The 13,969-nt window shown below is 40.2% G+C and overlaps 1 protein-coding gene across 1 annotated transcript in view; it reads left to right on the top strand.

Annotated features, from left to right (window-relative positions):
- The window catches only part of PUS7 (pseudouridine synthase 7), a 55,141-nt gene extending 41,619 nt beyond the window's left edge, over positions 1 to 13,522 (top strand). The window contains exons 10-16 of the mRNA XM_069587889.1: positions 2,002 to 2,063; positions 2,907 to 3,067; positions 4,340 to 4,466; positions 5,694 to 5,795; positions 8,568 to 8,697; positions 11,736 to 11,827; positions 12,429 to 13,522. Coding sequence (XP_069443990.1) covers positions 2,002 to 2,063; positions 2,907 to 3,067; positions 4,340 to 4,466; positions 5,694 to 5,795; positions 8,568 to 8,697; positions 11,736 to 11,827; positions 12,429 to 12,565 — 811 coding nt within the window. The 3' untranslated portion in view covers positions 12,566 to 13,522. The remainder of the gene's footprint in view (positions 1 to 2,001; positions 2,064 to 2,906; positions 3,068 to 4,339; positions 4,467 to 5,693; positions 5,796 to 8,567; positions 8,698 to 11,735; positions 11,828 to 12,428) is intronic.
- The last annotated feature ends 447 nt before the right edge of the window (positions 13,523 to 13,969 follow it).

The following is a 13,969-nucleotide window of genomic DNA, read 5'->3' as shown; positions in this document are numbered from 1 at the left end:
GCAGGTGAGCATATAGGATGGAACTGCCATTGTAGAAATGATACGGACAGTCCCCAAAAACTAAAACACAGAGCTCCTGCTGTATGATTCTGCAGTTCCATTTCTGTATGTATACCCAAAAGAAATAAAAACACTCAACAGATATTTATACACCCATGTTGAGAAGAGCATTGTTCACAATAGCCAAATGGTAGAAGCAGCCAACTAGGTGTCCATTAACAGATGAACTGATAAACAAAATATCCATAGATGCAGTGGGATGCAGCCTTAAAAAGGAACGCAGTTTGACACATGCGACAGCACGAATAAACCTGAAGACTTATGCTAAGTGAAATAAGCCAGTCACCAAAGGACAAACACTATCTGCGATTCCTAGAGTAGTCAAAGTCATAGACAAAGTAGAACAGTGGTTGCCAGGAGCTGTGGGGAGGGGAAGGAAGGAGTTCCTGTCTACTGAATCCTGAATTGGTCATGAAAGATTGAAGAGCCCTGGAGGCAGATGGTCCTGATGGTTATACGACAGTGTGGCTGGAGTTAATGCCGCAGAACTGTCCACTTAAAAATAGCTGAAATGATAAATTTTATGCTATATATACTTTACATGGTTTATAACAGAAAGTGAAAAAAGGAAAGATACTAGTAATGTAAGAAGTCTCATAGTTAAGCAACTTTATGCCAAGTGTTGGCACACTTTTTGTGTAGAGGGTCAGGTCACAAATAGTTAGACTTTGTGGGCCGCAGAGTGTGTCCGGCAGCTCCTCAGCACTGTTGTTACAGGGTGAAAGCAACCAGAGATAGCACATATGTTAATGAGCACGGCTGGTTTTCAGTAGAACTGTTTACAAAATCAAGTGGCCAGCCAGAGAACAAAGGTTTTTGCACACAGAAGTCTTTCTTTCATGGTATTTGGTGCACCGCCACCTAGTCCTGAATTAGCACTATGCTCTTTTTGAAAATATTACTGAAGGCCTAAGCCAGCTGAATAATATTTACTCAGGAGGGTGTTTAAAGACTGTTGGAGCATGGCTTGTTCCAGGACTTCAAGAATTGCCAGCAGTGGGATATCTTTTAGAATAATTCATTGCACTAGTAGGTTAAAAATCTACTAACTAGTTAGTAGATTAACTACTAGTTAGTTAACTAGTAGGTTAAATATATGATCTCATTAGTATATACAGTAGCATTTTACATAAAACACAAATATCTCATATAGATTAACTTAAATGTGAAAAATAAAAACCCTAGTTAAGTAGAAAAACAGAAAAATTAATAGGAGGGATTTTTGTTTTTTGGTGGTAGGGAACGGCTTTCTGACTCCAAGCCCAGAAATCTTAATGAGGAAAAAATGTTCAGATATGATACACGAAATATATCCTTTGTGTGGCAAAAGATAGTATAATAAAAGTAAAAGGAAAAATAGCATACACATGAAGATCAAGCAGGTCTTGAAAGCTATCCTCTGAAGTGTTAACAGTGTTTGTTTTTTAGAGGTCAGATACCAGGTAACCTCCTTTCTTCTGTACTGTTTAATTTTATAGAAACATATATAACTTATAATCAGCGAAAGTAAAGATACTTCCATTTTGGTGAGAATTATAATGCATAAAGATAAATTGTATTTATTCTCTTTACCTAGGCAAGAAATCTTTTAATATAGGGGAGAAATTTTTTTAAAGTTTCAAATAAATATTGATATGTAAAGACTGATTTATACAGATAACACCATGTATAACAGCTTAAAACATGACTAGGTAGTATTTATACTGTATGGCATTTTAAAAATGAGATGATACTGAAGGATATAAATGTTATATTCTTAATTTTCTTCTCTCTTTTTAGTTCTTTTGACATTTACCTGTGTCATTATATCAGTATTAGTTTTTCTGCTTTTAAGTTTAATAAAATATATAAAGTTAACATGATTTGTTGACTCTACAAATTTGGGCAAATAAAACTCATCTTAATGCAAAATTAAGTAAAATAAATGCTGTTTAATTTTAGAGCTATACTGCAAAATTCCTGGACTGAAGTCATGGATTTAATATTGAAACCCCGTTCTGGAGGTGAGAATAAAAATAATCTTAAGAAAAAAAAAAAAAGGAATATATTCAAGTCGATATTCATGAAATTGCTTTGAATAAAAGTATAAGTGCAAATTAGCATCATTATTTCAAAATTTTTGCATCTTTATTTTTGTACAAGTCTTGTGTATATATTAGAGACTTATAATTTATCTCTTATTTTCAGCTCTTTAGCTCAAGCTCATCTAATTTATTAACTCACAAATGAATACATTTATTTCTTTGTGTACTACAAAATTTCTGAACATACAGGACTCCAAACAGATTTCACTGGTGGTTAATTTGTTATAAAAACAGAGTGTAATAAAATATAAAAACTTGGAGAAAGCACACTGAGAATTTTTGTTTGAAGAGTTCATTAGAAATTCTAATATCATACTGTATTGAAAAAAGGATTTAAATATCACTTTATTAATCACCAAATAATTATGTCCACTGTGGATGATTATTTATTTGCACGTTGAAAAGAGAGGTTGTCTAATTTTATGGAAAGTAACCCATTATATTCGACAATACAGTAGAAAAAGAGAGGGGAGGAAGCAAGGGCTGCCTAGGTTTTGTCTGAGGTTGAGTTGGTATGGCAGCGCTCAGTGGTTGACTTTAAGTCCTGAGATGGTAGCATGAAAGCCATCTAGTTCTGTAAGCTCTCTGCCTTTCCTGTCTTTTCATTTCTGATTATTGCTTTCAGGTGAGCAGAAGCTTTTCTGAGTACCTCTATCACAAATAGCAGTTCCTAATTTTATCTTCTCTGTGAAATGTTTAAGTTATGAAAGTCTGTCTTTTGGATAAACTGTTTAATCACAGCTTTTTTCTCCCCCGCTCCAGCTGAAAAGGGGTACTTGGTTAAATGCAGGGAAGAATGGGCGAAGACCAAAGACCCAGCCGCTGCCCTCCGAAAACTACCTGTCAAAAGGTGTGTGGAAGGGCAGCTTCTCCGAGGACTTTCAAAATACGGAATGAAGAATATAGTCTCTGCATTTGGCATAGTGAGTGCAATTTGTGAAGTCAGGCCCTGACTGAAGGTCGCTTAATGCTTTGAAATTTTTATCTTTAAATTTCACTAAATTTCGAAAGAACAGAAGGTAAATAAGGCTCCTTTGGTGATCTCTGCGAGCTGTGCAACCTGAGTGATCCCTGTTTAGACCCTGGATGGTGACCGGGGAGGGCGGCGGGTGCAGACAGTGGAGCGGTGATGATTAACATGGAGGGCTTGGAAAAAGCATCCATGTGGGAAACAGTAGCTATGAGGAGGTTTGATTTAAATGAAGTATTAATGTCTTGGTATTTGAGAAATCAGAACCCATCATAGAGGTCATTTCTTGGTTACTCTCCAGCATCAGAATGTAACCTGCCTCAGTGAGAGGGTTACACAGTAAGTGGTCTAATTGACTACATTTTAGTGTGGTTTCTCTGAGTACCGTCCTGGTGAGTATAGCCTATATTTGTGTTTGGATACCATAATCCCGATAGACTAAAAGTTTAACTTTTAATTGTTAAGTCTTGCTTGTTGTTCCCCAGATGTACCCCCCAAAAATCAGGATTCCTGTTCCAGGAAATTAGTGGTCAAAAAGTCATATAGGCTTTTGCCTTCTGTACAATTAGAAAACACTGTTAGCTCTAAGATTGATGTGTAAGTTCCTTGAGTTTGAAGTCTGTGTCTTTGATTTAGTGCAGGGGTCCCCAGCCCCTGGGCCACGGACTGACACCCGTCCGTGGCCTGTTAGGAGCCAGGCTGCACAGCAGGAGGTGAGCAGTGAGTGAGTGAGAGACGCGTCATCTGTATTTACAGCGAACCCCCCATCTCTTGCATTGTTGCCTGAGCTCCGCCTCCTGTCAGATCAGTGATGGCTTAGTAAGCATAATGTACCTGGATCATCCCACCCTTCCCCACCCTCTGTGTCCGTGGAAAATTTGTCTTTCACGAAACCAGTCACTGGTGCCAAAAATTGGGAACCGCTGATGTAGAGTATGAATTCCAAAGCACTTGTTTTCTTCACATTCACATCTGCACTGTGTGGGTATGACGCGGGAGCCGCTGCTGATTGTGAGCACCTTGCAGCCTGAGGGGTTCCGTCTCTGAAACTGCTTACCACGTATCAGTCACTGTTTCTATAAGCTCTTCGAAAAAATGGGAGATGGAAGTTAGGAGTTTCTTATATGAAGTGTGCCACTTAACAAATGGGGTGTCTTGGCAAGTACAGTACTTTCAGTATTCAGAATTTTTTTTTTCTCTTGCTTGGTTTTTTTCCTCCCCTCAGATACCCAGAAACAATCGCTTAATGTACATTCACAGCTATCAGAGCTACGTGTGGAACAACATGGTGAGCAAGAGGATTGATGAGTACGGGCTGAAGCCTGTGCCCGGCGACCTTGTTCTTAAAGGAGGTAAAAGGCGGACATCATCCTTACTCAGCCCACCTTGGGGTCAGTTGTTTGACACTAGTGCTGAAAATCCAGCCTGGCTTCTGGTTAAGATAGAGAGCTTGTGTCTGGTAAGCTTGAGATGAAAGGACAGTATAAGCTCAGACTGACTGGTTTGGATCTGTTCTCTTTAAAGAAAAATGCTTCTGAGTTGAAAATATGCACCTTAGTCTCCATTGTCTTAACTAGGATAAGATTTGGAATAAGTGTTGCCTAAAATCCCTTGCCAGATCCTAACCTGGGTCTGTCAAATACTTCTCTACACCTCTGAATGTACTTCAACCTCCCTGGTGTTCTAGGTCAGCCTTAAAGAGTTTCTTTTAGTCAGCACAAGACTGGAGCTCCCTTTGCTTGGGGGCTGTGATGTGCATACTCACTGCCTGACATGTTCATAAAATGTGCAGACAGCCCCATCTGCTATTAACCCTGTACTGTGGGCCAGGCCTTCTAAGTAAGCCCTCTACTTTAAAGCTCACAGGATTACTGTAAAGTATGCTGTATTTCAGATGAGGTTCAGTCACTCACCCTAAGGTTCCACAGCTGGTTTAAAAAAAAAGAGAAAGTTGGGAATCGAACTAAGTCTGTCCATTTCCAAAGTCCATGTTCTCCTGGTGTGGTCTACCCCGAAACTGTCTGGGGACAGAGCCTGCTCATCTGTAGGTGTGCCCAGTAAATCCACTAGAGCTTTTATTTGTACAGAAATTTTAATTAATCTTTTCCTGATTAAATTTTTCCTTATCCAATATTGATCACATCTGGTGGGTTTTAATGTCCCCTGTGCCAACCCGTTTCATCCTCTAAATACTGACTGAGTTGTCTTTTTTCCCATAATTTATTTTTCTAGCAAAATGCACTCATTTGTGATAGCTTTCAAGATTGTGTTTTGTAGTATTATTTGAGGAAAAAGCTAAAAGGATTCCTAAACATGAGGTTGCAGCTGAAAAATAGTTTGTCTTCTGCTTTTTCTAAATCCATATCTATTTCTTAAATAGATAAATAGAAAAGACAGAAAGGTATATATTCCAAACTAATTTCTTTGAGCTTCATGGGCCACTGAACCTGTATCAGCTTGCATTTCTGATTGCTTAGATGTATGTAATTTTAGCAGATTGGGCTCATGAAAATGGGCTAGAATGGGCTCAAGAATATGGGCTGCCCATATTCTTAATTTATTCATTGGTGTATTTTCAGCCACAGCCACCTTTATTGAGGAAGATGATGTTAATAATTACTCCATCCATGATGTGGTAATGCCTTTGCCTGGTTTTGATGTTATCTACCCCAAGCATAAAAGTAAGTTCCCAGTGTGGGAAAAATAGTTAAAGTCTAACATAATTAAGCCACTGGCACCCAAGAGTATAGAGAGAGGAAAAGAAAATCAGCATTAATTTTCATCAGACTTGAAAAAAATGTTTAGATTTCAAATATATGTAAGCCATGTTTACTTGTAAAAGTCTCCCTGATATGGATGCATTCAGATGGATGATTTAAAGCAAGAAATCAGATGGTGGAGATTGTGGTGGTAGTGATAGTGTTGGTATTGTTGTTGCTATTATTGTTGGCACTGTTATTTAAATTTCTGAAATTCACTAATTCTTATTAAGGATGGAAGAATTTGGAAAGCATCATTGAGAAAGTGATTGAATAATTCTACTTTGTGGTGGTTTAGTTGCTAAGTTGTGTCGGACTCTTTGCAACCCCATGGACTGTAGCCCACCAGGCTCCTCCATCCATGGGATTCTCCAGACAAGAATACTGGAGTGGGTTGCCATTTCCTTCTCCCAGGGATCCTCCCCTCCCAGGAATCAAACCTGGTTCTCCTGCATTGCAGGCAGATTCTTTACAGACTGAGTTGCTAGGGAAGCCCCAATTCTACTTTAACATAGCTTTTTTAAAAAGCTTTTTTTTTTAAACTCAACTATATACGTAATATCTGTTCATTGGGCTCAGAAATTTATGGACTGGAAACTTGGAAATTTCCAGAAGCTTAGAAAGTTTATAAACTGGAAATCCCCTACCCTTGTTTCCCATGTCCCAGAGGCTGTTGGAAACTACTTTTGTACCTTCATGGGTGCCGTTGTTGGGGGCTGGGTGGGGGAGGATGGTTCAGGATTCAGAACGTGAAACAAAGGAAGCAGCCCTGAGTGTGGGACCAGTTTGGTGGAGCTGACACTGAAAGCTTCCTCCTCACCAGGGCTGGTCTGTAGGAGGTGTTTTCCTGTTAAAAATCTTTTCTCTTGAGAGGGCAGAATTAGTTTACTTGTTGATGTTATATTCCTTGAAATTACAGAATGCTTAGGATTAGCACCCTTGTTTTATAAGGCAAATACTTAGGAAAGAGTTGAAAGGTTATCTTCCATTTACATGTTTACTTAATCACATTGCTGCGTGAAGTTGGCCTCAGGGAGAGAGAAGGATTAAAGAAGAGCAGAAGGAGGAAGGGATGTGCATGCCCGAGGGGCGTGGCCTACCTGTGCTGTGTGGGTGGTGGGCGTGGCCCGGTGGGGAACCCAGGAGCTAGAGAAGGCAGGCACTGAGCTGCTCAGAGCCGCACTTGCCCTCTTTCCAAGAGAGAAAAGAATCTTCTTTCTGGTACCTCTCGAGGTCAGAAACTTTGGGTTAGGCAGTGTCACTTACTCAGCACGGCCTTTGACAGAGCCAGTAGTGGAGACTTCGTGGCCATGGCAGGGGCTCACAGACTGGCTGGGTGGTGGTCCAGGCCTGCGGAGTCATGACATAGGCTGTTGATGTCAGCAGCGCGCACTCAGAGATCCCAGCTGTCTTCATAAGTGGGTTGTGAGGTCTTTTCTTGACCCTGGTCTACCTAACATTTCTTTACAAATGACTTGAATAGGAAATCTGATTAGCATGTTTGCAAGTAGTATTACCCCAAATAGTTAATTATATGAAAAGTAAGTATTTAAAAGGTATTTAAAGTACTATAAAGGGCATTTTTCGGAGAAGGCAATGGCACCCCACTCCAGTACTCTTGCCTGGAAAATCCCATGGATGGAGGAGCTTGGTGGGCTGCAGTCCATGTGGTCACTAAGAGTCGGACACAACTGAGCGACTTCACTTTCACATTTCACTTTCATGCACTGGAGAAGGAAATGGTAACCTACTCCAGTGTTCTTGCCTGGAGAACCCCAGGGACAGCAGAGCCTGGTGGGCTGCTGTCTCTGGGGTCGCACAGAGTCGGACACGACTGAAGTGACTTAGCAGAGGGCATTTAATACGGTTAAATGTAAATTCTCACATTTATGTTCAAAGGTCAAATGTATAGATGGAAAAGGCTACTTTGATGACAGTCTTCATAAAAGCTATGCAGTGTTACGATAACATAAGCCTGTTACCCAGGGCGGATTAGGACTCTGTGGGGATTACAGAACATTTGAGGGAACATGTTGCTCTAGAGAAGAAATGGCTTAAAGTCCCAGTACTTATGAACACATGTGGAAGGGAGCAATTAATCTATGTCTAAAAGCAGTCAACAGAAGTCACACAAAGAGTATTTCAGCTTGGCAAAGGAAGATCTTTCCAATAATTGCATGCTTCACGAGGTAGTAGCTCCCTGTGGATGGCAACGTGCAAAGGCTGAGTGCCTGTCTCTGGTGTTATAAAAAAAGATTCTACATCAGGTGCGAGGGTGAGCCAGATGGTGTTCCCAGGTCTCTTATTTTTATACATTTATTTATAACTACCTTCTTCTAGAAAGAGTTTGAGGCTCTGTATATAGTCTCTTCCAACTCTGAGTACATGTAAGTTGCAGTTGAGTAATTTCTGATGAAATGGTCTTTTGTGCCTGGCTTGGGAACCTTATACCCAGATACTGTGTCTGGTGGGAGAGATAATCTACAAGTTAGAAACAAACCTAAACTGGACACACCTCGTACTAGTTAGTAAGGCAGTAAATTTTAATTCCAGAGAACAGGTTGGATTATAAATTGATGTGACTAATTTTGTTAAGACGATCTAACTGAACTTTTGTTACCTTCTTTGTAGTCAAGCTCAAGATAGCTTGCTGACATGCTGCATTCCACATAACTTTTTTGTGTTTTTTATTAGTTAGTGAAGCCTACAGGGAAATGCTCACAGCAGACAATCTTGATATTGACAACATGAGACACAAAATTAGAGATTATTCCTTATCAGGGGCCTACCGGAAGATCATTATTCGTCCTCAGAATGTCAGCTGGTGAGTAATAGTCTTGAATGAAATAGAACTGAATTATTGTGCGAGATTTTAAGCTTTTGCATCACGTAAATACTTTTCAATGCTTACAGCCTGGTATATGAGTGTTAGTGTTGTTAATAGTATTCTCATAACTACTACTATTCAGTATTTTTCAAGTTATCAGGAGATAAATGAATTCAAATATAGTGAAAGTGGCTAAGTTTACATCTTATTGACATTGGTAAATTATTGAAGAGATGTGCTGAGAATGAACTTTTTCCCTGTTTCTCAAGAGACTTGATACTTTCTAGTTCTTACTCAGAATTAGCTGTGAGTTCCACACTCTTATGATTGTTTCAATATCATGTTTCTAAAGAGAAAAGGACATTTGTATGAACCCACTTTACAATACCTTAATACTTAGTATTATGTAAAGCTTTATTTGATAATTAAAAACTTAAAGCCTGGACCAGATGCTGACTGTCAGGAAATTCTGTCATTTCCTTCTCTCTGTCTCCTCTTCTCCCTTTGCCTCCTCCCTCCTGGTCTCTGGATTGAGGGAAGAGGTTGGCAGGGTTGTCCTTGCTCTTGCCCACCGTGGAGAGCAGTTTCTCAAAATGACACAGTGTTGTTAGTGGTAATGACCACTCTGCAAAAAAAATATAAATGCTGTGATTAATTCAGTTGCTTCTCTGCCAAGTGACATTTACTACATATCAGTTCAGTTCAGTTCAGTCTCTCAGTCGTGTCCGGCTCTTTGCGACCCCATGAATCACAGCACGCCAGGCCTCCCTGTCCATCACCAACTCCCGGAGTTCACTCAGACTCACGTCCATCGAGTCAGTGATGCCATCCAGCCATCTCATCCTCTGTTGCCCCCTTCTCTTCCTGCCCTCAATCCCTCCCAGCATCAGAGTCTTTTTCCAATGAGTCAACTCTTCACATGAGGTGGCCAAAGTACTGGAGTTTCAGCTTCAGCATCATTCCTTCCAAAGAAATCCCAGGGCTGATCTCCTTCAGAATGGACTGGTTGGATCTCCTTGCAGTCCAAGGGACCCTCAAGAGTCTTCTCCAACACCACAGTTCAAAAGAATCAATTCTTCGGCACTCAGCTTTCTTCACAGTCCAACTCTCACATCCATACATGACCACAGGAAAAACCATAGCCTTGACTAGATGGACCTTAGTCGGCAAAGTAATGTCTCTGCTTTTGAATATGCTATCTAGGTTGGTCATAACTTTTCTTCCAAGGAGTAAGCATCTTTTAATTTCATGGCTGCAGTCACCATCTGCAGTGATTTTGGAGCCCCCCAGAATAAAGTTAGACACTGTTTCCACTATTTCCCCATCTATTTCCCATGAAGTGATGGGACCAGATGCCATGATCTTCGTTTTCTGAATGTTGAGCTTTAAGCCAACTTTTTCACTCTCCTCTTTCACTTTCATCAAGAGGCTTTTTAGTTCCTCTTCACTTTCTGCCATAAGGGTGGTGTCATCTCCATATCTGAGGTTATTGATATTTCTCCCGGCAATCTTGATTACAGCTTGTGCTTCTTCCAGCCCAGCGTTTCTCATGATGTACTCTGCATAGAAGTTAAATAAGCAGGGTGACAATATCCAGCCTTGATGTACTCCTTTTCCTATTTGGAACCAGTCTGTTGTTCCATGTCCCGTTCTGACTGTTGCTTCCTGACCTGCATATAGGTTTTTCAAGAGGCAGGTTAGGTGGTCTGGTATTCCCATGTCTTTCAGAATTTTCCACAGTTTATTGTGATCTACACAGTCAAAGGCTTTGGCATAGTCAATAAAGCAGAAATAGATGTTTTTCTGGAACTCTCTTGCTTTTTCCATGATCCAGTGGATGTTGGTAATTTGATCTCTGGTTCCTCTGCCTTTTCTAAAACCAGCTTGAACATCAGGAAGTTCACGGTTCACGTATTGCTGAAGCCTGGCTTGGAGAATTTTGAGCATTACTTTACTAACATGTGAGATGAGTGCAATTGTGCAGTAGTTTGAGCATTCTTTGTCATTGCCTTTCTTTGGGATTGGAATGAAAACTGACGTTTTCCAGTCCTGTGGCCACTGCTGAGTTTTCCAAATTTGCTGGCATATTGAGTGCAGCACTTTCACAGCATCATCTTTTAGGATTTGAAATAGCTCCACTGGAATTCCATCACCTCCACTAACTTTGTTCGTAGTGATGCCTTCTAAGGCCCACTTGACTTCACATTCCAGGATGTCTGGCTCTAGATGAGTGATCACACCGTCATGATTATCTTGGTCGTGAATATCTTTCTTGTACAGTTTTTCTGTGTATTCTTGCCACCTCTTCTTAATACCTTCTGCTTCTGTTAGGTCTGTACCATTTCTGTCCTGTATTGAGCCCATTTTTTGCATGAAATGTTCCCTTGGTGTCTCTGATTTTCTTGATGAGATCTCTAGTCTTTCCCATTCTGCTGTTTTCCTCTATTTCTTTGCATTGATTGCTGAAGAAGGCTTTCTTATCTCTTCTTGCTATTCTCTGGAACTCTGCATTCAGATGCTTGTATCTTTCCTTTTCTCCTTTGCTTTTCACCTCTCTTCTTTTCATAGCTATTTGTAAGGCCTCCTCAGACAGCCATTTTGCTTTTTTGCATTTCTTTTCCATGGGGATGTTCTTGATCCCTGTCTCCTATACGGTGTCACGAACCTCCGTCCATAGTTCATCAGGCACTCTATCAGATCTAGTCCCTTAAATCTATTTCTCACTCCCACTGTATAATCATAAGGGATTTGATTTAGGTCATACCTGAATGATAGGATACTACATATCAACCACATACAAAAGAATTTCCATCCTAAGGAAACGTCTCTCGTCTTTCACATAGATTGCCATCATCTGTCACTTTGTTGTGTAGTATTTGTATATAAAATCTAGCCTTATTCTGTTACTGAATAGTCTCACCTAGAATTATCTACACTTAGGCCTATGTGTTTTTCTTAAGCAAATGGTAATGAGCAACCTAGTACCTGCTACAGAAATTCACATTCACACTCTTCTTTCTTTATATGTTTTGAAGGGAAGTTGTTGCATATGATGATCCTAAAATTCCACTGTTCAACACAGATGTGGACAACCTGGAAGGTAAACCACCACCAGTGTTTGCTTCCGGTAAGTTTACTTAGCCATCAGTTCTGTGTTGACTTGGAGATGTTTTCTCATACAGAAACATATTTTTAAAAAGCTTACTATCATCGACCACCTCCCAACCCTCTCTGTGATTTCTATTTTGTGTTTTATCATCTTAGTTTTAAGATTATAGCTGGAGGTCGGTGATTAAAGCAGTGTTTTGCACTGAAAATGAATGAACATTGTAGAAGGTTATAATGTCATGTGATTGAATGTCCTCCCCCCACCATAGAGAGTTAACAAAGATGAGTGAAAATCCAGCAAGAGTGTCTAAGACATTGTCTGCCTTCTCACCAGCAAATTCTTGTTGCCTTTTCTTTGTCCAGTTTCGCCGTGTGGTGAAAACATTGTACATGGGCTTCCTTGTCTGTCACCCACCCTTTTTAGGAAGGGCCCCGGTGGAATTGCGGTAGAGAGTCAGCTGGATCCTTTACTCACAGATCCCTTTCTGCCATGCTCCTTCTCTGGGAAGCAGGCTGGGGAAAGGACCGCAGTTCTTTCTGTATGGGGATTACGTGACTCATGCCAGGCTGTCTGCAGCTGCCTTACTTTTCTGTCTGTTGTCTCCTTTTTTGCCTGGCAGAAGGCAAATACAGAGCTCTGAAGATGGATTTTTCTCTTCCTCCTTCTACCTACGCGACCATGGCCATTCGCGAAGTGCTTAAAATGGATACCAGCATCAAGAACCAGACCCAGCTGAACACCACCTGGCTCCGCTGAGGCCTGTGTCCCGTATTAGAAAATGCAGACGTGTTTGCTGGCTTCCTGTTCATTTTCCTCTGAGTGCAGGCCCCTGTGTGGATTTGGGATCTTTGTAGTAAAAGACTATTTGTATTTTTCCAAGTTTTTATTAGCTTAATTTGCAATATTTGTACATATATAGAAATCGTGAGGATCCTCACTCTAGTTCAGAGAATATAAATTGGTTAGAATATATTTCAGGTGCTTAAATCATAGCAAAATGTCAGCTTTTATTGGCTTTATAATCATTTTAAAGAAATTTGGTTTAAGGTAGTAGTTTTACATTTTGCTACATTCTTGAAGGGCACTAGGAATTTTTAATGCATCTCTGAATGTATACATAACAATGCATTTTAAGAGAAATGCAATGGAACAAATACTATGGATAATGATTAGTGATACCCCTCACCTCAGAAAAACCCTATAAATATAAATAACAGTACCTATGCTCATATTAATGGTGGTAAAACATCCACAGGTTTATAAACACAAAAGTGATTGTTATCCATGAACCAGGTTCAGCTAAGTGTATATAGACTTTCCGGTTGCAATAGCTTTTGCATTTATTATCATTGCCTTGCAGGAGAGTTGCATCAATAGGGCTTTTTTTCTTTATGTAAACATGTGCAGCTATTTTCAGTTAAGGTCCACTTTCTACTCCAGGTGCCTTTTATGTTGACTCTTTCCGCTGGACTGATATTTGCCCAAAAATAAACATAGAGAAGAAGACTTTTGCAATCTTAACAAGGGCTCCTCCTATCAGCAGCATTCCCTTTGTTACCTATAGCGGAGGTCTTTCCAGTTTTGGCCATGCATCAAACTGTGCTCTGGTACGAAAGCATAAATATGCCTTTCCAAGGGTGTGTGACATTATTGTATCAATTTTTATTTTCTATCATTTCTAGAACCAAATATAATAAATCTTTTTTAAAACTCTGTCCTACTAGTAATATTAATAAATGACATAAAAACCTAAAACTGAATGCAAATGAGAATCTTGACCCTGCCGAAGGCAAAGAACCCGGTGAACAAGGGCTCCTCAGAAAAGGTGCGTCATGACCGAGTGTGGGATAATGACAGCATGTGGAATTGTAGGACTGATAGACCCTGTGAAGCTGGAGGCAGGGTGATTCTTAGGGTAGCGTGACTCACTTGCCTTCCAGTGTGCTTTCTCGATGGAAGAGACAGGGATGGAGAAAAGTTGCCCTGCCAGGAGCATCACACCAGGGGAGTGTGGATGTTGTTTATCCTCTTGTCTGGCAGTAGAAACAAGGGGGAAAACTGTTTCTTTAACGCTGGTATTTTAATGATGTCCGTCACATTGTAGAGGTTAAAAAGGTTAGAACTCTCCTGGTAAATTAGCCTTTCAGCTGGCTAGTTTCT

This window comes from Ovis canadensis, chromosome 4 (assembly GCF_042477335.2).
Source record: "Ovis canadensis isolate MfBH-ARS-UI-01 breed Bighorn chromosome 4, ARS-UI_OviCan_v2, whole genome shotgun sequence".
NCBI classification, from domain to species: Eukaryota; Metazoa; Chordata; class Mammalia; order Artiodactyla; family Bovidae; genus Ovis; species Ovis canadensis.
Note: the sequence above shows the minus strand (reverse complement) of the source record. Positions and strands in the feature narration are given on the sequence as shown.